The sequence below is a fragment of the Bos javanicus genome, chromosome 5 (assembly GCF_032452875.1).
Source record: "Bos javanicus breed banteng chromosome 5, ARS-OSU_banteng_1.0, whole genome shotgun sequence".
NCBI lineage: Eukaryota > Metazoa > Chordata > Mammalia > Artiodactyla > Bovidae > Bos > Bos javanicus.
The window spans coordinates 81,856,377-81,882,970 of record NC_083872.1 but is presented as its reverse complement, the minus strand read 5'-3'; the positions used below and the strand labels follow the sequence as shown (position 1 = coordinate 81,882,970).

The following is a 26,594-nucleotide window of genomic DNA, read 5'->3' as shown; positions in this document are numbered from 1 at the left end:
AACTCCAGGAGGTGGTGAAGGACAGGGAAGCCTGGCATGCTGCAGTCCATGGGGTCACAAAGAGTCAGACCTGAGTGAGCGATGGAACAACAATCAAGAATAAATTATTAGGGAGTAAATGATTTGCCCTATTGTCTTCAAAGTATATTATTTCTTTGCCAAGGAAACATGCATACAATACAAAATTTAAAAGATATGAAAGTATGCATGTGTGTGTGTGTGCTAAGTTACCGCATTTGGTCTGACTCTTTTTGTGACCCTGTGGACTGTAGCTGCCTGACTCCTCTGTCCATGGGTTTCTCCAGGCAAGAGTACTGGAGTGGATTTCCATACCCTCCTCCAGGGATTGAACCCTTATCTCTATGTCTCCTGCGTGGGCAGGCAGATTCTTTACCACTAGCGCCACCTGGGAAGCCCAGAAGTATGCATAGTAAAAATTAAATTTTGCTCCCATTGCTGTTAGAGTATCAATTCCCATCTATTCTTTAGGCTTTATTGCTTCCAGAAGTGAGATAATTTGCTAAAGATTGTCATGTCTCTGATTTGCAATAAATTGATTGTCAAATTGTTTTATAGCAGTGAGAAAGGAATTCCATTTGAAGAATAAAACTTGTAGAGTCTGATTTTATCCATGTGGTTAGAAGCACCAAGTTCAAAAGTTATCCTGTTTTGGTAGTTTAGCAGAATATTCATGTAATCAAGTTTCTTGGTAGTTAATTCATTGTAACAAGTTAATTTGGGTGCCAGCAAGGTCTTCCCTTGTGGCTCAGGTGGTAAAGAATCCTCCTGCAATGTGGGAGACCTGGGTTTTATCTCTGGATGGGGAAGACCCCCTGGAGAAGGGAAAGGCTTCCCACTCCAGTATTCTGGCCTGGAGAATTCCGTGGACTGTATAGTCCATGGGATTGCAAAGAATCAGACATGACTGATAACTTTCGATAAATCGATAATCAGTAAATCACTACTTTGTATTTTAATGGTGAAATACTTCCATACTAGTTAGTATATTAACAATTTCTCTGAGACACTTAGATGACTTTGTCCCTTCCCTGAGGCTTCATCCTAACCCCTCACAGTCAAGCTAGAGATCAGCACTGCAGGGACCTCTGACACCTGCTCCAGTGCTGAGGATGACACTTCTGATGTTTTGGTGCCCAATCTTATGGATTTTAAATAGTTTACACATCTCCCCATGCAATATCACTTCTGTTATATATGGTTTTGGAGTTGAAACTCCAATACTTCGGCCACCTGATGTGAAGAACCGACTCATTGGAAAAGACCGTGATGCTGGAAAATATTGAAGGCAGGAGGAAAAGGGGGTGATCAGAGGATGAGATGGTTGGATGGCATCACTGACTCGATGGATATGAGTTTCAACAGGCTCCGGGAGTTTGGTGTTGGACAGGGAAGGCTGGTGTGTTGCAGTCCATGGGTGTCACAAAGAATCAGACATGACTGAGTGACTGAACTGAACTGAATATATGGTTAACACTTAGCTGGAAAAGAACCAGCTTGAAGTACCTTAAATTGTCATCTAAGTTTACAACATTCTTCTCTTTGTGATCAAAAAGAAGACATAAAGGAGAATTTCATCTTTGTCAGTGTGAAAGTGAAAGTGAAGTCGCTCAGTCATATCTGACTCTTTGAGACCCTATGGACTGTAGCTTACTAGACTTCTCTGTCCATGGGATTTTCCTGGCAAGAGTACTGGAGTGGGCTGCCATTTCCTTCTCCAAGATACACTTTGTCAGTGTATCTTCTGATATATTGATTTTGATGAAACCTCTAATCTCACTCAACTTTTCAATGTGAATAAAAGTTCTTTTCTAATTTTTGAGATCTATGTTTGGTAAATGGATGTCTATTAATTTGGAGGGAAATTATTTTAACTATCTTAAATCTGGTAACTTAAAAAATATTCTTGATACAATTTGAATCCAAATAGCTTGAGTTTCCTTTTCATGCAAATAAGGAGTTTAGTTTTCAAAAATCAGCAGAAGGTTGAACAATTCTCTTTTGAAAGTTTATCAATGTAAAGAATTAACTTAGCGATCAGAATTTTACAGAATTCCTTTATTACTGGCAGAGACGAAACTCTATTACTCCTCCTATTTATTAGATAACACATCTGAGACATGGAGAAGCACAGTGCCCTGATCAAACACGTACAACCAGAGAAGGAGTTGTGAATATAGTCAGATCATTCAAAGCTTGATCCAGAACTTTATTTAGCAAGTTATGCTGCCTCCTTGGAAGGTTATTGATTGTGTATTTAAGTCAAATATTCCTGACATGTACATGGGTTTCTTTTTTTCGTGGTTTCTGATATTTCAGAAAACGGAATGTTATGTCTTTAGTGTTTAATAATTAGGTGCTGCATTGAGTCCTATGAAAGATTCTGGAGAGATTTTAGTCAGAGTTCTTTTTTTTTTTTTTTGCCTTTTCTTTCATTCCTTCCTTTCTTTCTTCTTTAACTGAAACTGTAGCTCTTATGCAAGTCACAAGAAATAATATTGTGGCATCTGAGGGAGAGGCATGTCCATATGGCAGCTTTTCAGAAGTTTAAAGTATCTGGAAGGCAGACATGCAGCGTCTCTCTGCTGAACTTAATTTTAGAAACTTCTTAATTTTAATGTGTTGTCCATGGCACAAAAGAAATTTTCACTGGGAGACTTTTGTGGTGTTTGAGGTAACAACTCTGATGTTACTAGAATCCCTTAACAACAGGGCCAACAGGAATGATTTCTTCTGTCCTAAAGATTTTTTTTCTTTGGCTTTCACAGCCCGCAGAGCATTTTATAGCATGGCCAGACTGTATTGAATTTCCATGTTTAGATCTACACCCATCATGTAACATTTTTCTTTTTGAATTAGTGTAGTGCCACTGCACAGCACTTCAAATACTAGAAAAATTTAGGATCTCTACAATTCCAAATGCTTGAGATCTGTGACAAGATAAATTTTCACCAGCTTCTCCATGACCTTGACACTGCTGTTGTTTAAGTTAAGGAAAAGGAAGGGTGGGGTCGTTTGTTTTTTAATCCATTTATCCATAATTTTAGGAACTGGTGTTTGTCCTGCTTTCTAAAAATAAATTTGACCAAATCCATTACTATAACTCTGCAGACATCTGGAGTTTACACTCTTGAGAAGCATGCACCTTCATTTTCCCCAAGGGTTAAACTTAAAGATTCTAGATGTTGCTTAACTTCTGCCTGCCTGGGTAGTCAGGCCATGAACCTGAGCTCGGATTTAGATCCAGGTTTTTAAAGTAAACCCAAGCCTTAATTTCAGATAGAAGTTTTTCTTTAAGAGAGTTATATTCCCTAGTCCTTTTTACCTTGTATGTTTAAATCACTTACCAGTGATAGATTTTGATCACGTTAATTCTTTTTGTATTCCAACAAAATTTTCTAAAATGTCTAAATATTGTTTTCAGAGATAACCTAATGTTTCTCTTCTAATGCAACTACATCTGTACCACAGTTGAATTACTAACTCACTGAGGTCTTAAAATATGTGTGTCTGTATCAGTTTCTCTTCCCAAACTACAAGCCAACAAAGCTATAGATTGACATTTTGGATCCCAACATTGGCAGAAGATATCTGATTAGCCAAGAGTCATTGAACTTTAAGACATGTTAGTGAGCTGCCATCATTTGGACACTATATATTAATTTTCATCATCTTATCTTGTCACTCTAATTCACTATAAAATGGAGAATGTAATTCAGTATAAAATGGAGAATGTAAGTATTATAGAAGAACTTCATGCTAATAGCGGGTCCAGATGAAGTTCAGGTAGATGTTAATTGGCATATATACGTGTAGCATATCTATGGCACTTTTCTGTGAGACCATGAAAATCATTCAACTGTTCTTTTTAGGATTAACCCCTTCATTACCAGAGAGGATAATTTTATTACTCTTAATTATACTGAATAAAAAGTGGTATATACATGGTGCATTTATGTGTGTGTGTGTGTGTTTAGCTGACAAATATCAGTGCTACATATTTCATTCTCACAAATTGTCTATTGATGAAGAATTTGTTTTATACCACTTGACTGTTTTTGGTACTTTGAAACACTGAAGAAAATGAAAGTAGGTCAGATTATAGAAACTTTCTTGTTTGAGTTAAAAATAAAATGCATTTCCATGGTTCTATGTGATTGCCTTTGTCTGGAAGTCTGGTGCTGCTATAGCATCTGGTTGGATTCCCTGTTTTGTATGATCAACAGTGGCCTTTTTACTAGTTTTACAATTCATCAGCCTTTATTCCCATGATAAAACTTCAGACATTTTTCTTTGTTGGAAATGTTCTTCCCTCAGATTCAAAATAAAACTGAGTTCTTTTCTTCCTCATTTGTGACTTCCTAAGAGAGCTCTTGACTTCCCCCTCTGAAAAGTTTCTCCCCCATTATTCTGTTCCTTTTGCCCTTTTTAATTTTCTTTACAGCATGTAACACCATCAGAAATGTTTGTTTATTGTCTACCTTGCAATCTTCTTTGTCTTCCCCATTTTCCTTATCTACAATGTGAACTGAGGAGAGTCAGGCTCTTATCTCTCTTGTTGGGTGTGCATCCCCAGTGCCTAGAACAATGTTGGGAATAAAGCATGCATTCAGTAAATATTAGTTGAATAAATAAAGCTTTAATGAATAATTATTGTTGTTCAGTTGTTAGTTCAGTTCAGTTCAGTCGCTCAGTCATGTCCGACTCTTTGCGACCCCATGAATCGAAGTACGCTGGGCCTCCCTGTCCATCACCATCCCCCGAGTTCACTCAAACTCACGTCCATGGAGTCGGTGATGCCATCCAGCCATCTCATCCTTTGTCGTCCCCTTTTCCTCCTGCCCAATCCCTCCCAGCATCAGAGTCTTTCTTTTCCAATGAGTCAACTCTTCGCATGAGGTGGCCAAAGTACTGGAGTTTCAGCTTCAGCATCGTTCCTTCCAAAGAACACCCAGGGCTTATCTCCTTTAGAATGGACTGGTTGGATCTCCTTGCACTCCAAGGGACTCGCAAGAGCCTTCTCCAATACCACAGTTCAAAAGCATCAATTCTTCGGCGCTCAGCTTTCTTCACAGTCCAAATCTCACATCCATACATGACCACTGGAAAAACCATAGCCTTGACTAGATGGACCTTTGTTGGCAAAGTGATGTCTCTGCTTTTGAATATGCTATCTAGGTTGGTCATAACTTTCCTTCCAAAGTGTAAGCGTCTTTTAATTTCATGGTTGCAGTCACCATCTGCAGTGATTTTGAAGCCCCCCAAAATAAAGTCTGACACTGTTTCCACTGTTTCCCCATATATTTCCCATGAAGGGATGGGACCAGATGCCATGATCTTCGTTTTCAGAATGTTGAGCTTTAGCCAACTTTTTCACTCTCCTCCTCCACTTTCATCAAGAGGCTCTTCAGTTCTTCGCTTTCTGCCATAAGGGTGGTGTCATCTGCATATCTGAGGTTATTGATATTTGTCCTGGCAGTCTTGATTCCAGCTTGTGCTTCTTCCAGCCCACCATTTCTCATGATGTACTCTGCATCTAAGTTAAATAAGCAGGGTGACAATATACAGCCTTGACATACTCCTTTTCTTACTTGGAACCACTCTGTTGCTCCATGTCCAGTTCTAACTGTTGCTTCCTGACCTACATAATATTTTCTCAAGAGGCAGGTCAGGTGGTCTGGTATTCCCATCTCTTTCAGAATTTTCCACAGTTTCTTGTGATCCACACAGTCAAAGGCTTTGGCATAGTCAATAAAGCAAAAATAGTTGTTTTTCTGGACTCTCTTGCTTTTTCAATGATCCAGCAGATGTTGGCAATTTGATCACTTCAGTTATATCCAATTCTTTGTAACCCTGTAGACTGCACCAGCCAGATTCCGCTGTCTTGCAGGGGGTTGCCATTTTCTATTCCAGGGGACCTTCCTGACTCAACAGTCTAATCCCCGCCTCTTATGTCTCCTGCATTGGCAGGCGAGTTCTTTATCGCTCACCCCACCTGTGAAGCCCACTGTGAACAACAGCTATGTGCTATATGTGCTAAGTCGTTTCAGTTATGTCCAGCTCTGTGCAACCCTGTGCACAGTATCCCACCAGGCTCCTTTGTCCATGGGATTCTCCAGGCACGAAATACTGGAGTGGGTTTCCATGTTAATTTTCTTATTTTATTTTTAGTTAAATTGGAAAAGATCTGAAATAGATTTTAAAAAGGCAAACTCTCTGGCTAAGTCCCTTCACTGTTCACCTGAAACTGCCACAACATTAATTGGCTATACTCCAATACAAAATGTTTATGGTGTTAAAAAATAAAAAGCAAACTGTGATAGTTTCCTAAGAAAAGTAAAATTGTATTTGATTTCAAATGACCCTTTATAGCAGTTTATTTATGTGTACTACTTCAGTCCAAAAATTAAACTAAGACAATAGATACAGACCTAGTTATCATCAGTGTTTTAATAGTTTTTCTATGAATTGGCAATTAATACAAATTGGATATACTAAAATCATGATTCATTTCTTCAGTTCCTTCAATAGTTATTTGTCTTCTATTAGGAGAAGGCAATGGCACCCCACTCCAGTACTCTTGCCTGGAAAATCCCAGGGGCAGAGGAGCCTGATAGGCTGCAGTCCATGGGGTTTCGAAGAGTCGGACACGACTGAGCAACTTCATTCTCACTCTTCACTTTCATATTGGAGAAGGAAATGGCAACCCACTCCAGTGTTCTTGCCTGGAGAATCCCAGGGATGGGGGAGCCTGGTGGGCTGACGTCTATGGGGTGTCACAGAGTCGGACACGACTGAAGTGACTTAGCATAGCATAGCATAGGTACTATTGTAGGTAAAATGGATCCATCAGTGAATTAATCACAGATTCCTATTTCCTAGGGCTTAATTTTTACTGGGGATATTTATTTTGTGTTTTGTCTCTAGCTTATTCCTATTTGTAAATTATGACTTAGGGGATTGACTTTTAAAGTAATTTTAATTAATTAACTATTGACTAAAATTAGCTATGAAGTGTTCTTTTAAGGTTATGTGCTAAATGCCAACATGATATTAATGTTTCAGAGACCATCTGGTTCTTTAGACACATCTGCTCTGAAAATCTGGACAAGTAATTAAATTTGATGAGGCTGGAATGAGATCTGTAGAAATTGGGCTGTTTCAAGGGAAAAGAGAAATTCTGTGGATTTGTTGGTACAGTGGATTGTAGTTTGGTTTGCAGTAGTCCACTTGAGCTGTAACTTCTCCACTCACTTAGATTCCAGTGTATACTCAGTTCCATTAAAAACAGTCTGTCTACTGCTTATGGGTATTGGTTGGTGTAGCAAGTTTTTTGACTTAATATCATTATTTTCTAGTCTAATCATTAAAGAATTTATAACATACATTTTTTTCAAGGAGTTTATCATCCTTCACATGCCCTATTTTGTTTATTCAAAATTTATGCTTGTGGAGTAGAAAGAATAAATGTTTCTAGTCTAAAATAATAAAAAAAAAATTCAGATCTCTCTTAGGAATTAAATGTATTCAGCAACAAAGTTGGTAACTGAACTTGGTAGTTATAATTTGAAACTTAGTGAACTTTCTAATGAATATTGATATAATTAAAACTATGATTTTTAAAACATTAATCTCAGTATAAGGAATGCCACTCCCCAAATAGCTATTGCATGTGTATGCTATGTACAAATAACTGTAAAAACCTCTGTGTAATATATAAAGCTGAATATAAACGTGACATAGTTCCTGTTCTAATGAAATCTATGATCTTGTTCACACCTTTAAAATTATTCTTGAAGAAGTGTGGTCAGTAGTTTTCCTGTCCGCTAGGATGATACAGTGGAGAAGGAAATGGCACCCCACTCTAGTGCTCTTGCCTGGAAAATCCCAGGATGGAGGAGCCTGGTAGGCTGCAGTCCATGGGGTTGCTAGGAGTCGGACACGACTGAGCGCCTTCTCTTTCACTTTCACTTTCATGCATTGGAGAAGGAAATTACAACCCACTCCAGTGTTCTTGCCTGGAGAATCCCAGGGATGGGGGAGCCTGGTGGGCTGCCGTCTCTGGGGTCGCACAGAGTCGGACACGACTGAAGTGACTTAGCAGCAGCAGCAGCAGCAGCACGATGATAACAGAGGATCTCGTAAGACTGAAGCTAAAACCTAAACATGTTGAAAATTAGCAAAATATTCCCTGCTTTTGGTATCATTTTTTTCTTTATAGAATGCTTGTGTGCATCTTTGTTTTTCTGCCTCTAGATATAATGAAAATCGTAGTGCTTTGTGTTGAGCAGTTTAAAATAGCTGATAAAGGAACTAATTCTTTCATGAATAATTTTTGTCGTGTTATTTAAACACAAGGGAAGGATTACTTGTGTCTTTGATATCTCTAGAGCCGATTACAAAGGAAAAAAACAATTAAAGGAAAATGTTAAGATTAATGTGCATTTTTGAACATAAGTCACAGGAAGTGCTAAGGCAGTTATTATAGTATATTACACAGGAGAATAAATATCCAGTTATATAATGATAGAATTAGCTATAAAACCTTGTAGATAGTACCATTGTTTATTACTATGTATGTCCACAATGATTAATATTCTACTTAGAAGGATTGTTTTCGGACAGCACATCCTTTGTTTGGACAGTGACAATAGTAATTCCTCTGTTCCGCATTATCAGTCAGTCAGTTCAGTCGCTCAGCCATGTCCAACTCTTTTTGACCCAATGGACCGCAGCATGCCAGGCCTCTCTGTCCATCACCAACTCCCAGAGTTTACCCAAACTCGTGACCATTGAGTTGGTGATGCCATCCAACCATCTCATCCTCTGTCGTCCCCTTCTCCTCCTGCTCTCAATCTTTTCCAGCATCAGGGTCTTTTCCAATGAGTCAGCTCTACACATCAGGTGGCCAAAGTATTGGAACTTCAGCTTCAACATCAGTCCTTCCAATGAACACCCAGGACTGATCTCCTTTAGAATGGACTGGTTGGATCTCCTTGCATTCCAAGGGACTCTAAAGAGTCTTTTCCAACACCACACTTCAGAAGCATCAATTCTTCTGCGCTCAGCTTTCTTTATAGTACAACTCTCACATCCATATATGACTCTGGAAAAACCATAGCCTTGACTAGATGGACCTTTGCTCGCAAAGTAATGTCTCTGCTTTTGAATATGCTGTCTACGTTGGTCATAACTTTCCTTCCATTGCACACCATCTGCAGTGATTTTGGAGCCCCCCAAAATAAAGTCTGACACTGTTTCCCCGTCTATTTCCCATGAAGTTATGGGACCAGATGCCATGATCTTCGTTTTCTGAATGTTGAGCTTTAAGCCAACTTTTTGACTTTCCTCTTTCACTTTCATCAAGAGGCTCTTTAGTTCTTCACTCTCTGCCACAAGGGTGGTATCATCTGCATATCTGAGGTTATTGGTATTTGTCCTGGCAGTCTTGATTCCAGCTTGTGCTTCTTCCAGCCCAGTGTTTCTCATAATGTACTCTGCATCTAAGTTATATAAGCAGGGTGACAATATACAGCCTTGACGTACTCCTTTTCCTATTTGGAACCAGTCTGTTGCTCCATGTCCAGTTCTAACTGTTGCTTCTTGACCTGCATATAGGTTTCTCAAGAGGCAGGTCAGGTGGTCTGGTATTCCCATCTCTTTCAGAATTTCCCACAGTTTCTTGTGATCCACACAGTCAAAGGCTTTGGCATAGTCAATAAAGCAGAAATAGATGTTTTTTCTGGAACTCTGGTGCTTTTTCTATGATCCAGTGGATGTTGGCAATTTGATCTCTGGTTCCTCTGCCTTTTCTAAAACCAGCTTGAACATCTGCAAGTTCACAGTTCACGTATTGCTGAAGCCTGGCTTATAGAATTTTGAGCATTACTTCACTAGCATGTGAGATGAGTGCAGTTGTACAGTAGTTTGATCATTCTTTGTCATTGCCTTTCTTAGGGATTGGAATGAAAGCTGACCTTTTCCAGTCCTGTAGCCACTGCTGAGTTTTCCAAATTTGCTGACATATTGAGTCTAGCACTTTCACAACTTCATCTTTTAGGATTTGAAATAGCTCAACTGGATTCCATCTCCTCCACTAGCTTTGTTTGTAGTGATACTTCTAAGGCCCACTTGACTTCACATTCCAGGATGTCTGGCTCTAAGTGAGTGATCACACCATTGTGATTATCCGGGTCATGAAGATCTTTTTCATACAGTTCTTCTGTGTATTCTTGTCACCTCTTCTTAATATCTTCTGCTTCTGTTAGGTGCATACCATTTCCGTCCTTTATTGAGCCAATCTTTGCATGAAATGTTCCCTTGGTATCTCTAATTTTCTTGAAGAGATCTCTAGTCTTTCCCATTCTATTGTTTTCCTCTAGTTCTTTGCACTGATCACTGAGGAAGGCTTTCTTATCTCTCCTTGATATTCAAATGGGTTTATCTTTCCTTTTCTCCTTTGCTTTTCACATCTATTGTAAGGCTTCCTCAGGCAGCCAGTTTGCTTTTTTGCCTTTCCTTTTCTTGGTAATGGTCTTGATCCATGTCTCCTGTACAATGTCAAGAACCTCTGTCCGTAGTTCATCAGGCACTCTATCAGATCTAATCCCTTAAATCTGTTTGTCACATCCACTGTATAATCACAAGGGATTTGATTAGGTCATACCTGAATGGTCTAGTGGTTTTCTCTACTTTCTTCAATTTAAGTCTAAATCAGGCAATAAGGAGTTCATGATCTGAGCCACAGTCAGCTCCTGGTTTTGTTTTTGCTGACTGTATAGAGCTTCTCCATCTTTGGCTGCAAATAATATAATCAGTCTGATTTCAGTGTTGACCATTTGGTGATGTCCATGTGTAGAGTCTTCTCTTGTGTTGTTGCAAGAGAGTGTTGCTATGACCAGTGCGCTCTCTTGGCAAAACTCTGTTCGCCTTTGCCCTGCTTCATTCTGTACTCCAAGGCCAAAGTTGCCTGTTACTCCAGGTGTTTCTTGACCTCCAACTTTTGCATTAGCCATGCTGTGTGGGGCCACCCAAGACAGACGGGTCATGGTGGAGAGGTCTGACAGAATGCGGTCCACTGGAGAATGGAATGGCAAAATACCTTCAGTATTCTTTCCTTGAGAACCCCATAAACAGTATGAAAAAGCAAAAAGATAGGACACTGAAAGATGAACTCCCCAGGTCAGTAGGTGCCCAATATCCTACTGGAGATCAGTGGAGAAATAACTCCAGAAAGAATGAAGGGATGGAGCCAAAGCAAAAACAACACCCAGTTGTGGATGGGACTGGTGATAGAAGCAAGATCTGATGCTGTAAAGAGCGATACTGCATAGGAACCTGGAATGTTAAATCCATGAAACAAGGCACATTGGAAATGGTCAAACAGGAGATGGCAAGAGTGAACATCTGCCTTCTAGGAGTCAGCAAACTAAGATGGACTGGAATGGATGAATTTAACTCAGATGACCATTATATCTACTACTGTGGGCAGGAATCCCTTAGAAGAAATGGAGTAGCCATCATAGTCAACAAAAGAGTCTGAAATACAGTACTTGGATGCAATCTCAAAAATGACAGAATGATCTCTGTTCATTTCCAAGGCAAATCATTCAATATCACGGTAGTCCAAGTCTATGCTCTGACCAGTTAACAGTGAAGAAGCTGAAGTTGAATGGTTCTATGAGGACCCACAAGACCTTTTAGAACTAAGACCCAAAAAAGATGTCCTTTTCATTATAGGGGACTGGAATGCACAACTAGGAAGTTCAGTATTATCAGTGCAGTTCAATTCAGTCGCTCAGTCGTGTCCGACTCTGCGTTCAGTGTTATAGTCCCACTTAAAAAAAAAAGTCTTGTTGTGGCAATACAAAGATTTTTAGTATATGGCACCTGCCTACTTTTGTACATTTTCTGCCATTCTGTCTGCCTCCACTCTTTAAGTGCAGCTAGTCTTCTTTATTTAATGTTCTCTGTGAATAGCAATCAGCCTTACAGGCAGGCCTTGGGCATCTTTTCTATCTCTGATAATCACTGTGCACCTTCTGTTTTCTAGAGAATGTTTCTGTTCAACAATAGAATGAACTCAATGAGGACTGACTTTTTAAATCTTTCTGTTCCTGTTATCTGCCTTGGTGTCCTTTTATAGATGGATACATTTAAGTAACTGAATGGGGCTAAGATGAGAGGCTTGAACTATGTGAAAAGCTGGTCATTTGTGCAAAGCTTTTTTCCATGTCCCATAATTACAGTTTAGCCTTTACATGATTCATTATCCTATGGTGCTTACTTCCTTGAAGTTTGGTAGAAAATGAGTATGTAGTTTACAAATTAATCACCAAAGGAGGAAGTACTGTTCATTTGTGTTTCTTAATTATGATAAGGAAGTATTACTTTATTTCATTAATTTACCTGTCTCTCTAAAGGATATAATTTACTAAAAAATAACAACTTGGTATTAAAACTGGGGTTATTTGGTATCATAGCAAATATGGAAGTGAAAACAATCCTTTCCATTAAGCAAAACAGTTCTGCCATAACCCGAGTCCCCCTAGAGAATGACATTTTTCTTTCTACAAAAGATGCCATGAATGTAACCCAAGAGAACTGGCCATAAATCTACCAACCTTTAAATTTTCTGAATTCCAAAAATAGTATTATATTGTACCAAAGGTAAATAGGAGCTTTACATTATCTAGCGAGTTTAGATTTTAATTTTTTTAATAAATTATCATTATGGATTCTTTAGAAGACATAATATATAAATGAAAACCTTAAGGAGTGCTGTTAAGCCGTTTTTTTCATGTTGGTGAAACTGCAGTCAGAGCTTTATTTTCCTTTACCAACTCACTCGTAATTCTGCAGCTTCAGAGTGATGACTGTTGAATTATAGGAGTAGAAGCATCATGAGACAGTTTAACATTTGCAAGAGAAAGTTAATTATTTGAAGATTTGAGACTTATCCAGAGGTTTCAAAAATATTTTTGTCTCAGTTTTTAAAAATACATGCATATTTATTTAGCCTCTTAATGCATGTTGTTTCCAACCAAGTAAGTCTATTTCAAAACAGAGATTATTTAAGAGATTTGGCATATTTTTCTTTTCTTGGTAAATGTGCCAAAGGTCTGTTTTCTATAAGACATGTGTCTGTTTCAACTTACTATTTTGATTATGAGTAGTTTATTATCCAGATAGGCCTTCAAAAATAGAATATTTGCTGAAGAGTTCTTATGCATATGGTGAAGTGAATATTTTAGAATGATTCAGGATTTATAAATAGCATGTAAGATAATATCGGGAGCACATTAACTATAATGTATAATGCCTTAAAAAAAAGGAAAGATGATAATATTCTAAGCGTCGCCAATAAGGAAATAAGTGGGCGGAACGTCTTCCATTGCTGATTTGGCTTCCCTTAGAACAGTGTTAACATCTTTATATTTAAGTGACTGAGGTTCCAGTGTTTACACTGTCCACTTGCGTTTGTCTAGTCTCCCACGTTTTATTACTTCTTATGAATACTGCCTTGAGATTTTGCCATCCACACTTTGCCTTACACCTTTTCACATTAGGGGCGTGCACTTCCTAGGGGGCAGTTTTTTTCATGATTGAAACTGCTCAGAGTTTCCATCTGCTTTTACTTGACTTGTGGTCTTGAAGATCATGCTTGGCCCCTGGGATATTACAGTGTGCCGAGAGGATGTGGAGTTTTGTCAGCCAGTGAAATATGTCTGGTTTTTTTTCCTCTTTTCTTTTTTTCTTCAGCAGCTTTCATATGCTTCTCATCCTGTGTGGTCTTTGCTAAACTGAATTTATATTTAACAGAACTGCTCACTCTCTTTATCATCTTCTATGACTTGGCCTTTTTAACAAGAAGGTGTGTGGAAGGAAAATCTGAGCCAAAAAACTGTAGTTTGGGCAATAGGAAAACCTAAAACCAAAAGCTTAAAGTAGTGTTATATATGAATGTACTTTAATATTCGCAAATGTGTATTTTGTAATGCAGAAGATCATATTTCAGGCATGTACATCTGTCAAAAAAAATTTATCATGCCAATAGTAGATTTCAAGTTTTGTCTGTGATCCAAATAACATTTTTGCTTGTTTTTAGGCGCTACTACAGTCTTCAGTTAAGCAACAAGTAGAAGCTATTGAAAAGCAGTACATTTCTGCAATTGAAAAACAAGCACACAAGTGTGAAGAGTTGTTAAATACTCAGGTAATAAGATTGCACATCCATTATATATTCATACTTTTCTTCTGACTCTCTTCCCCTGAGAGCTCTAGAACTGTTTATTCACTTTCATGCCATTTACTTTCCTTGATGTATTTTGGAGAAAAAAAAAAATCTGCTGATGTAAAATCAATGTTAAAATTTGCGAATTTTATTATAGACTAAAAACAGGACTAAAGGCCTAAATTATGTGAATATTCCCCAAATTAATGATAATTCTTATGCTGATTTCTGGAGTATCATATTATTTATCAAATAGCAAAAGCAAAAGAGATGACTGTAAATGTATTATGGCATGTGAAATAATTTGTGGTATAAGATTTATAAATAATATTTGAATTTAAGTACTTGTGTTCGATTTACCTTTCATTGCTTATATGAATTTATTTCTATTTTGATATTTTCTCGTGATTTTTTTTTTGTTTCTTCTTGATTAATGTCTTAGAAAGCATTGCAGACATGATAAGTACATTTACATGAAATAGTCAATTGAAAAGCCTGTATGTATGTATCGTAGTATAAATAATATGTGCAAGAAGTTCCCAGCTACACTTTTGAATAACTTGAGGCTTGATAGGTGAAAATAAAATCAACCTTATGTAAAAGATTTATTTCATATTATAGGAAAAAAAATACTAATAGAAAATTTAGATCTAGAATTTAAATAAAGATTTATAAACATGCCACTTAGTCCCCAAGATTGGGGTCAGTTTGGTTCAGTACTTTCAGAGTCATTTTAATAAGTGGTTTAGAATAGGAAATGCATGGCAAATTTTATAAATTTAATAAAAAATAATTGCACTCTCTTGGCTGGTAGAATACCAGGTTATCAGAGATAAGAAGGGTATGTCTGTATAAATGTACAGAAAAATCACAGAGAAGAGGAGGTTACAGAACTGTAAAACAGCATAAGGCATGTATTAGCCAGGCCAGGCCGTGTTATGCCTTAAACTCCCTGACTTCAGACAGTGAAGATTTATGTCTTAGCCAATTCTCTGTATACACTGAGGCTGCTTTGAGGGCTCAGTGTCATGATGTCCTCATGATGGAAACTAGTCTGATAAAACAGTTCAGTTGTGGAATGTTACCTGGTAGAGTTAAAAAAAAAAAAAGAAAAAGTCAGATTTCCTTCTGGTATTTCAACATTCTGGACTGGAAATGACACTTCTACTCCCAACTTGTATCTGCAGTGCCCACAGTCATCTTGGGGTCAGGGAGTGAAACCCTACTCTGAATCTCGAGTAGGGAGAGGGAGAGGGCAGAAAATCTTTGATAAGCAGCACTGGTATACCATGGTCTGCTCTTTGGGTTGCCAGATATTTCCAGCCTTCATCTCTCAGGTAAAATTTCTTAACCTGCCCATATGGGAGAAAATCTGAAGGTTCTATCCAGATATTGTTGTTGTTGTTCAGTTGCTCAGTTGTGTCTGACTCCTTGTGATCCCATGGACTGCAGCATGCCAGACTTCCTTACCTGTCCATCACTATCTCCCCGAGTTTGCTCAAACTCATGTCCATTGAGTCGATGATGACATCCAACCATCTCGTCCTCTGTCACCCACTTCTCTTATTCTCAATATTTCCCAGCATCAGGGTTTTTTCCAGTGAGGCAGATCTTCCTATCAGGTAGCCAAAGTATTGGAGCTTCAGCTTCAGCATCAATTAGTCCTTCCACTGAATATGCAGGACTAATTTCCTTTAGGATTGACTGGTTTGATCTCCTTGCTGTCCAAGGGACTCTCAAGAGAATTCTCCAGGATTACAATTTGAAAGCATCAATTCTTTGGTGCTCGACCTTCTTTATGGTCCATCTCTCACATCTGTACATGACTACTGGAAAAACTATAGTTTTGACTATATGGACCTTTGTTGGCAAAGTGATATCTCTGCTTTTTGATATGCTGTCTAGGATGGTCATAGCTTTTCTTCTAAGGATCAATCATCTTTTAATATCATGGCTGCAGTCACCATCTGCTTTGATTTTAGAGCCCAAGAAAATAAAGTTTGTCACTATTTCCCTTAATTTCTCATCTGTTTGCCATGAAGTGATGGGACCAGATGCCATGATCTTTGTTTTTTGAATGGTGAGTTTTAAGCCAGCTTTTCCACTTTCTTCTTTCACTTTCATCAAAAGGCTCTTTAGTTTCTCTTCACTTTCTGCCATTAAAGTAGTATCATCTGCATATCTGAGGTCATTGATATTTCTCCCAGCAATCTTTATTCCACCTTGTGCTTCATCCAGCTCAGCATTTTCCATGATGTACTCCACATATAAATTAAATAAGCAGGGAGACAGTATACAGACTTGATGTCGCCCTTTCCCGATTTTGAACCCATCTGTTGTTCCATGTCCAGTTCTAACTGTTGCTGCATGATCTGCATACATGTTTCTTAGGAGGCGGGTAAGGTGATCTGATATTTCCATCTCTTTAAGAATTTTTCAGTTTGTTGTGATCCACACAGTCAAAGACTTTAGTGTAGTCAATGAAGCAGAAGTAGATGTTTTTCTAGAATTCCCTTACTTTTTCTATGATCCAACAGATGTTGGCAATTTAATTTCTGGTTCTTCTGCCTTTTCTAAATCAAGCTTGTATATCTGAAAGTTCTTGGTTCATATATTGTTGAAGCCTAGCTTGAAGTATTTTGAGTTATTATCTTGCTAGCATGTGAAATGACAGCAATTGTATGGTAATTTGAACACTGTTTGGCATTGCCCATCCCATTGAATGCCCATTCAATCTTTGGGATTGAAATGAAAACTTACCTTTTACCAGTCCTGTGGCCACTGCTGAGTCTTCCATATTTGCTGGCATATTGAGTGCATCACTCTAATAGCATCATCTCTTAGGATTTGTATTAGCTTAAGCTGGAATTCCATCAGCTCCACTAGCTTTGTTTGCAGTGATGCCTCCTAAGGCACACTTGACATCACAGTCCCAGATATCTGGCTGTTGGTAAGTGATAGTCTCATGCCAAAAGTCCAGGATATTTGAGTGATAGGTGGGAAATGATGTGCTGTAGTCTCTACATCATCAGGTCTAGATATATAGTCCCTTTTGACCTGAAGAACGAGAAAGTAAAATATATGTTGTTTACCACCAACAGATCTGGTATACAGTAGTGAGATAAATGGCAGGGTGTATACTGTGAATGCTCTCAGAAGGAAAGATGAATCAGAGATGCATAGCTAGCATTACTGTGTAGCAATTCTAAAATCTCAATGAATAGATTCAGTAAGTATCTCTGCTGTGGAGATTGGATTTGCTTTTTAATTTACCGTGATTTACTTTTCAGGGTTTAGGGCCAGGGTTTCTTGTCTATTGTTCTTTATGAATCCTATAGGGTCTAAATTTTTAGTATTTTTTTTTTTTTTTGGCTATACCTAATGTGAGTGTTGGAGATTATATAATTTCTCACCCTGCTCCCTCTCTATAAAAATTTGGGAGTCCTGGGTCATTTAGGGTAGGAAACAGTCACAGTTCAGGATGACAGTTCTTTGGACATTTTATCTGGTTACAGTTGGCTCCATTTGTTAGATGCAAATCCCTAGTTATTTAGAGACCCATGTTCTAGATTTAATATGTTAAATATGTTTAAGCTTTCCTGTCTGTCTATGTCTCTCTCATCTTCTGATTAAAGATAGCTTCGTTTATGAAACCCAGTTTGAAGAAATCCCAGTGTTCTCTTTTTCTCAAACCTTTTGGTCCTAAATGAAAGCATATACAGGACCATCACAGACTTACTGAGTCTTTTCCTGGGGATCCTTTATTCCATTGAATCTTTAACAGTGGGTTCCCCTATTTACTGTTTGCAAGAGCAGTTTAAAGAATAAACTGTCTTGGAGGCATTTAATTTTTTTTTTAATGTAATTAACCAAGGAGAAGAAAGACTTGTAAGCTAAAAACTGCAAAACATTGCTGAAAGAAATTGAAAATAACCTAAATACATGGAAACACATTGCATGTTCATCAGTGGAATATCACCAGAAATATTTCCATGAGAAATATTTAGTGAAGAGCACTCAAGACTACCATGGGACATTTAGAGGATCATAAACAATTCAGTGTAATGAAATAGTACTTAATAGTGATATGATCTGGAGAAGGCAGTGGCAGCCCACTCCAGTACTCTTGCCTGGAAAATCCCATGGACGGAGGAGCCTGGTCGGCTGCAGTCCATGGGGTCACTAAGAGTTGGGCATGACTGAGCGACTTCACTTTCACTTTTCACTTTCATGCATTGGAGAAGGAAATGGCAACCCACTCCAGTGTTCTTGCCTGGAGAATCCCAGGGACGGGGGAGCCTGGTGGGCTGCCATCTCTGGGGTCGCACAGAGTTGGACACGACTGAAGCGACTTAGCAGCAGCAGCAGCGATATGATCATTAGGTAAGAGTCATATAAAGTGTTTAAATGGCATTTCACACATATTTTCCAAATCATATTTCTTGAGATGTCTTTTGAAATTTGAAATAAGTAACTTTAATAAAAATAACACCTGAATTGTTCTTTAAGAATAATTTGGCTCAACCTTTCATGTGTATATGAGTCTTTTTTTTTTCTATTTTATTCAAATTTAGAATTTAAGGGAAAAGCAAGTTAACTCTCATAAGAGTAGTTACAAGCATGTGCTCCAGAATCAAAGAGGTTCCATTATGCCTGGCTTTGTCACTTAGCTGTGTTACTGTGGAATGTCCTTTAACCTCTCTGTGGTTTATTTTTCTCATCTTCTAAATGTATTAGGTTGGTGCAAATGTAATTGTGGTTATGGGCCATGAGTTTTAATCATTATAACTAGGCTCAAGCACATCTTTATTAATCAAAATAGGAACCATTATGCAGTCAACACATTTTTGCCAGTGCAAAATAAGTTGGTTTATTTCTGTAGTGTAAAAATCCATGTTTCAGGATTCGACAAACTCTTGGAAAGCATTTTCTGCCTCCTGCTGGTTCTGGAAGTATTTTCCCTGCAAAAAGTTTTCTAGATGCTTGAAGAAGTAGTAGTCAGTTGATGGGAAATCAGGTATGGAGGAGGCAAAACTTCAAAGCCCGATTAGTTCAACTTTTGAAGTGTTGGTTGTGTGATGTGCAGTCAGGTGTTGTCATGGAGAAAAATTTGCCCTTTCTGTTGACTAATGCTGGCTGCAGCAGTTGCAGATTTGGGTGTGTCTCATTGATTTGCTGTGGAGAAGGCAATGGCAACCCACTCCAGTACTCTTGCCTGGAAAAAACTATGGACGGAGGAGCCTGGTGGGCTGCAGTCCATGGGGTCGCTAAGAGTCGACACGATTGAGCGACTTCACTTTCACTTTTCACTGTCATGCATCGGAGAAGGAAATGGCAACCCACTCCAGTGTTCCTGCCTGGAGAATTCCAGGGACAGGGGAGCCTGGTAGGCTGTCTATGGGTTGCACAGAGTCCGACACGACTGACATGACTTAGCAGTAGCAGCATGGATTTGTTGAGGATTTCTCAGATGTAATTGTTTCTCCAGGATTCGGAAAGCTATGGTGGATCAGACCAGCAGCAGACCACCAAACAGTGACCATGACTTTTTTTTAGTACAAGTTTGGCTTTGGAAAGTGCTTTGGAGCTTCTTCTCTGTCCGGCCACTAAACTGGTTATCATCAGTTGTCATATAAAATCTACTTTTTGTTGCATGTCACAATCTGATCAAGAAATGGTTTGTTGTTGTTGAATAGAATGACCTTGTCTGCCACATTGTCTGACCTGAAATTGGGTGCTATTAAAAGATATTAACTAGGAAAGTGACATTTGTCCCTAATTGTTGTTACTGTTTTCTCATAAGTGAATTTTCAGAGTTTTTTTTTTTTTTAATATTCTAGATATAAATCTTTCTTCAGATATGTGCTCAAATACTTTATCATAGTCTATGGCTTTTCTTTTCTTCTAATGTATTTCCAAAAGCAGAAATTTTAAATGACATACAAATCCAATTCATCATTTTTTTTTCCTATGGGTAATTCTTTTGATGTTACTTACATCTAAGAAGTCTTAACCTAACCCAAAATCAAAAATATTTTCTTCCGCATTTAATTTTAAAGGTATTAGTTCATAATTTCAGGTTTACAAATGATCCAGGTAATTCATTTGATTTTTGCATATGGTTCTAGATATGGATTGAAGTTTCTTCTTTTTTTTTGTATGGATGTCTAAGCATTACAGTCTTAATGGCTAAGAAGACTTTTCTTTCACCAGTGAATTTCCTTTGTACCTTCTTCAAAAATTAATCATATTATGTGTGGGTTTGCTACTTAATTCTCTACCAGTTCAATTTATCTATTTGTCTGTTTCAACTCAAGTCTTGTACTATTTATTTACCATAGACATTCAATAAGTCTTGAATTCAGGTAGTGTAAATCTTCCAATATTGTGCTTATATTTCAGAGTCATTTGGGCTATTCTAGGTCATTCATCAGAGAAGGCAGTGGCACCCCACTCCAGTACTTTTGCCTGGAAAATCCCATGCACAGAGGGGCCTGGTAGGCTGCAGTCCATGGGGTCGCAAAGAGTCAGACACGACTGAGCGACTTCACTTTCACTTTTCACTTTCATGCACTGGAGAAGGAAATAGCAACCCACTCCAGTGTTCTTGCCTGGAGAATCCCAGGGACAGGAGAGCCTGATAGGCTGCTGTCTATGGGGTCGCACAGAGTCAGACACAACTGAAGCGACTTAGCAGCAGCAGCAGGTCATTCATATTTCCATGTAATCTTTATAATCAGCCTGTTGATTTCTATAGCAAAGCATGCTGGGATGTTTTGAACTGTGTTTGCTCACAGCCAAATACTCTTGAACTGAATATGTGGGTTTTAACATCAGAGATTTCTCTAGTTCTCTGTGCACACCAACTGAATGTCCTGAAGTGAATTTAATCCACACACTGCCCAGAGTTAGTGCAGACCCCACTGGTTAAGGGATCAGTTCCACAAGGCTACACCAACTTCAAAGGCCAGTCCCAATTCCTGGGCCTCCTCTATTTCTGACCAACTGGGTATAAAGCAAGGGTTCCCACAAATTCCTTTTGAGACTTTGATAGTTTTATTATAAATGATGCAATGTAGGGCAAGATAATGGTGGAAGAGATGCATAGGGCAAGATAAGGGTGAGAAGGTACTCTCTGGGTATGTATCTCTTCCAGCAACTTGATGTGTTCACTAACCTGGAAGCTCTCAGAAAACTTTTGTTTAGGGGTTTTTATAGAGGTTTCATCACATGGGTATGACTGATTAAATCTATGGCCATTGTTGGTTAACTGTCTTCAGCACCGCTCCCTTCTGTCCATGTTGAGGAAGAGGATAATGTTGAATGTTCCAGCTCTTTCTTTGTGATATGGTTTGTTACTCTGACAGTCTCCTGAAGATATCTTGAGACCTACGAAGAGTCTCCTCATTAGCATAAACTCAAGTATTGTTGTAAGAGTCTTCTTGTGAATAATAAAAGGTACTCCTTTCACTCCTAAATACCCTGGATTAAAAGGGTTTTAGGTCTCTGCTAGGAAGTGGAGATAAAGACCTAATACATATTTCTTATTGTATCATAGATACTGATTGGATTAAGTTGATTCTATTTAGATGCAGTTGACCACTTTACAGTATTCAGTCTTCTTACCTAATAAAACAGTTTATTGCTGTATTTATTTGGGTCTTTATAAAATTTTCCAGTTTAAAATTTTTCACTGTTCAAGTCGAACACAGTTTTGGGGTCAAATTTATCCTGATATATTTTATATTTATTTAGTGCTAATTTGACATATATTTTTAAGACTTTTAATTACCCAGTTCATGTTGCTGGTACATAACAGTCAATACAATTGATTGTTGTGTATTGGTCTTTTATTCTGTAATGATGCTAAAATCCCTTACTAGTTTCAGCACCTCTTTTTGTAAAGTCTGTAGGGTTTTCTGTATAGATGATCATGTTGTCTGAGAGCAGAGACATCATTTCATTTTCCATTTAACCTCGATGCCTTTTATTTATTTTTCTTAACTTAATGAACTAACTGAACCTCTGCTGCTGCTAAGTCACTTCAGTCGTGTCCGACTCTGTGTGACCCCATAGACGGCAGCCCACCAGGCTCCCGCATTCCTGGGATTCTCCAAGCAAGAACACTGGAGTGGGTTGCCATTTCTTTCTCCAATGCATGAAAGTGAAAAGTGAAAGTGAAGTCGCTCAGTTGTGTCTGACCCTCAGCGACCCATGGATTGCAGCCTACCAGGCTCCTCTGTCCATGGGATTTTCCAGGCAGGAGTGCTGGAGTGGGGTGCCATTGCTTTCTCCGACTGAACCTCTAGTAAATGTTAAAATAGAAGGATATCTTTGCCTTTTTTGACCTAAGAAGAAAACATTCAGTTTTTCATCATTAGATACAAACTTAGCTATAGATACCCTAAAAGGCATTTATTAGGTTAAGTATTTTCTTTCTACTTCCAAGTTTTTATTCCAGGAATAGATGTTGGATTTTATTGTCATTTTATCTCTGTATATGTTTGTGGTGTAATTTTTTTCATAAATCTTTGGTGACATCTCTTATTTTATTCCGGTTATTAGTGATCCGTATCCTCTTTTTTCCTCATTAATTCTGTAGCAAAAGTGTTAGTTGCTCAGTCATGTCCAACTCTTTGTGACCCCATGGACAGTAGCCCACCAGGCTCCTCTGTCCATGGAATTCTACAGGCAAGAATACCAGAGTGAGTTGCAGTTCCCTTCTTCAGGGGATCTTCAGACCCAGGGATCAAACTCCTACACTGCAGGGAGATCCTTTACCATCTGAGCTACCAGGGAATTGACTATTTTGTAGAGGTTTATTATTTTTTTTTATCCTTTCAAAGAGTCAGCGTATTGCATTGATTTTCTTTGTTTTTTTCTTATTTCTGCATCACTGATTACTACTCTGACCTTTATTATTTTATTTCTTTAGCTTAATTTTAATTTGAGATTTAATTTGTACTTATTCTAGTGTCTTGAAGTAGACACTTAGGTCATTGATTGAAGTCTTGCTTTATAAATAACCTATTTAGTAATGTAAATTTCTTTCTAGGTACTACTTTAGATATGTGTTTCACAGTTTCAAATGTCATATTTTCATTTCCAGTGAGAAAAAATACTTTTAAGTTTTTTTATTGATTTCTTTTTTTAACCTTGGATTATTTACAAATGTGTCATTTGTTTTTAAATATTCTGTGGTTTTCCAAATGTACTACTTTTAGTGATTTCTGATCTCATTGTAATATAGACAGAGGATATACCTCATATGATTTAAGTACTTTTTTGAGATTTCTCTGTCTACTTGAAAAGAGTGTTCATTCTTCTGTTGGTGCAGTTTTTGTTTTTTTTTTATAGGTGTTAATTGGATCAAGTTTTTGTCATGTTATTTAAGTCTTCCATGTTGTTACAGATTTTTGTTCTATTGTCTACCAATTATTGAGAGGCAGGTGTTAAGATATCTGACTATACTTATGCATTTGACTGGTTCCCCATCTATCTGACATACTTGTATTTGGTGCATAAATGTTTAGGATTATTATGTCTTCACATAATTTTATGGCCTCTGTTGGTTTATCGTTTGCAAATCTTTGTTGTGCTATTTATATTGCTTTAAGGGAAGTTTGGCAAATCTTTCCCCAAAAGCATAGGTATTAATAGTAAATATTTTAGGCTCTCTGTTGCAACTGTTTAACTCTGCTGGTATAGTGAGAAAGTGCCTATAAACATTGTGTAGTGAATGGGCACAGCTGTGTTTCAGTAAATTTAGGCTCCAGATTAGATTTGAAATGAGATTTGCCAGCCTTACAGATCTAGAACAGGAACTAGTATAACTTGGGGAATTTTAATTTTCTGGCCTCTTAATTTCCTCTTGGTGATAATTGTTTTTTTCTGAGATTTTCTTTATCATGAAAATTTCTTGGACTGCTTTATTTGTTAACAACATTCTCTTTCCTACAGAGTTTGATGCAGTAAATCCAAAGGGACAAAGAAATATATGAAGCTGAACCTTATGAAGTTGGCAATACTTAGCTGGTTTTTTGTCTACAAAAGCAGCATTTTAATGTGCTTCAGTCTTTTGTAGTTTTAACAGGAAACCAGGAAAGTGTTTGTTTCCACATTATTGGGAAATATCATTTTGGTTAGTGTTTTCCAATGAGACTTCTGGAGATATTTGTTCAGATTAACAGGCTTCTTGACCATTAGTTTTGATTCTTAATAGTTTAGTTGGAGCCCAAGTATATGTATTTCTAGTAGACTGATCAGGTAATACTTATTGAAGAACTTAGTATTGCCTCTGTATTGCTCATCTTCAGCACTTACTATGCTTAATTCTTGCCATTTCCTGTTTGACCGCTTCTAATTTGCCTTGTTTCGTGGATCTAACATTCCAGGTTCCTATGCAATATTGCACTTTACAGCATCAGACCTTGCTTCTATCACCAGTCACATCCACAACTGGGTGTTGTTTTTGCTTTGGCTCCTTCTCTTCATTCTTTCTGGAGTTATTTCTCCACTGATCACCAGTAGCATGTTGGTCACCACCAACCTGGGGAGTTCATCTTTCAGTGTCCTGTCTTTTTGCTCAGATCATAAACTCCTTATTGCCAAATTCAGACTGAAATTGAAGAAAGTAGGGAAAACCACTAGATGGTTCAGGTATGACCTAAATCAAATCCCTTATGATTATACAAATGAGAAAAAGATTTAAAGGACTAGATCTGATAGACAGAGTGCCTGATAAACTATGCACAGAGGTCCGTGACATTGTGCAGGAGACAGTGATCAAGACCATCTCTAAAAAAAAGAAATGCAAAAAAGCAAAATGGCTGTCAGGGAAAACCTTACAAATAGCTGTGAAAAGAAGGGCTGCAAAAAACAAAGGAGAAAAGGAAAGATATACCCATTTGAATGCAGAGTTCCAAAGATCTGCAAGAAGAGATAAGAAAGCCTTCCTCAGTAATCAGTGCAGAGAAATAGAGGAAAACAATAGAATGGGAAAGACTAGAGATCGCTTCAAGAAAATTAGAGATACCAAGGGAACATTTCATGCAAAGGTGGGCTCCATAAAGGACAGAAATGGTATGGACCTAACAGAAGCAGATGATATTAAGAAGAGGTGACAGGAATACACAGAAGAACTGTACAAAAAAGATCTTCATGACTCAGACAATCACGATGGTGTGATCACTCACCTAGAGCCAGACATCCTGGAATGTGAAGTCAAGTGGGCCTTAGGAAGCATCACTACAAACAAAGCTAGTGGAGGTGATGGAATTCCAGTTCAGCGATTTCAAATCCTAAAAGATGATGCTGTGAAAATGCTGTACTCAATATGCCAGCAAATTTGGAAAACTCAGCGGTGGCCACAGGACTGGAAAAGGTCAGTTTTTATTCCAGTCCCAAAGAAAGACAATGCCAAAGAATGCTGAAACTACCACACAATTGTACTCATCTCATGCACTAGTAAAGTGAAAGAAAATGAAAGTGAAGTTACTCAGTTGTGTCCAACTCTGCAATGCATGGACTGTAGCCTACCAAGCTTTTCCATCCATGGGATTTTCCAGGTAAGAGTACTGGAGTGGCTTGCCGTTTCCTTCTCCAGGGGATCTTCCCAACCCAGGATCAAACCCGGGTCTCCTTCATTGCAGGCAGACGCTTTACTCTCTGAGCCACCAGGGAAACCCCATGCTAGTAAAGGAATGCTCAAAATTCTCCAAGCCAAGCTTCAGCAATATGTGAACTGTGAACTTCCAGTTGTTCAAGCTGGTTTTAGAAAAGCCAGAGGAACCAGTGATCAAATTACCAACATCTGCTGGATCGTTGAAAAAGCAAGAGAGTTCCAGAAAAACATCTATTTTTCCTTTATTGACTATGCCAAAGCCTTTGACTGGATCACAGTAAACTGTGGAAATTTCTGAAGGAGATGGGAATACCAGACCTCCTGACCTGCCTCTTGAGAAACCTATATGCAGGTCAGGAAACAACAGTTAGAACTGGACATGGAACAACAGACTGGTTCCAAATAGGAAAAGGAGTATGTCAAGGCTGTATATTGTCACCCTGCTTATTTAACTTAAATGCAGAGTACATCATGAGAAATGCTGGGCTGGAAGAAGCACAAGCTGGCATCAAGATTGCTGGGAGAAATATCAATAACCACAGATGACACCACCCTTATGGCAGAAAGTGAAGAAGAACTAAAGAGCCTCTTGATGAAAGTAAAAGAAGAGTGAACAAGTTGCCTTAAAGCTTAACATTTAGAAAATGAAGATCATGGCATCCGGTCCCATCATGTCATGGCAAACAGATGGGGAAACAGTGGCTGACTTTATTTTGGGGG

General features: G+C 38.2%; 1 protein-coding gene across 16 annotated transcripts in view; it reads left to right on the top strand.

Annotated features, from left to right (window-relative positions):
- Positions 1 to 26,594, top strand: part of CCDC91 (coiled-coil domain containing 91) — a 395,073-nt gene that overhangs the window by 229,098 nt on the left and 139,381 nt on the right. For all 16 annotated transcript variants that reach the window (XM_061417532.1, XM_061417523.1, XM_061417535.1 and 13 more), the window contains one exon: positions 14,126 to 14,233. In XM_061417532.1, the coding sequence (XP_061273516.1) occupies positions 14,126 to 14,233 (108 nt within the window). The remainder of the gene's footprint in view (positions 1 to 14,125; positions 14,234 to 26,594) is intronic.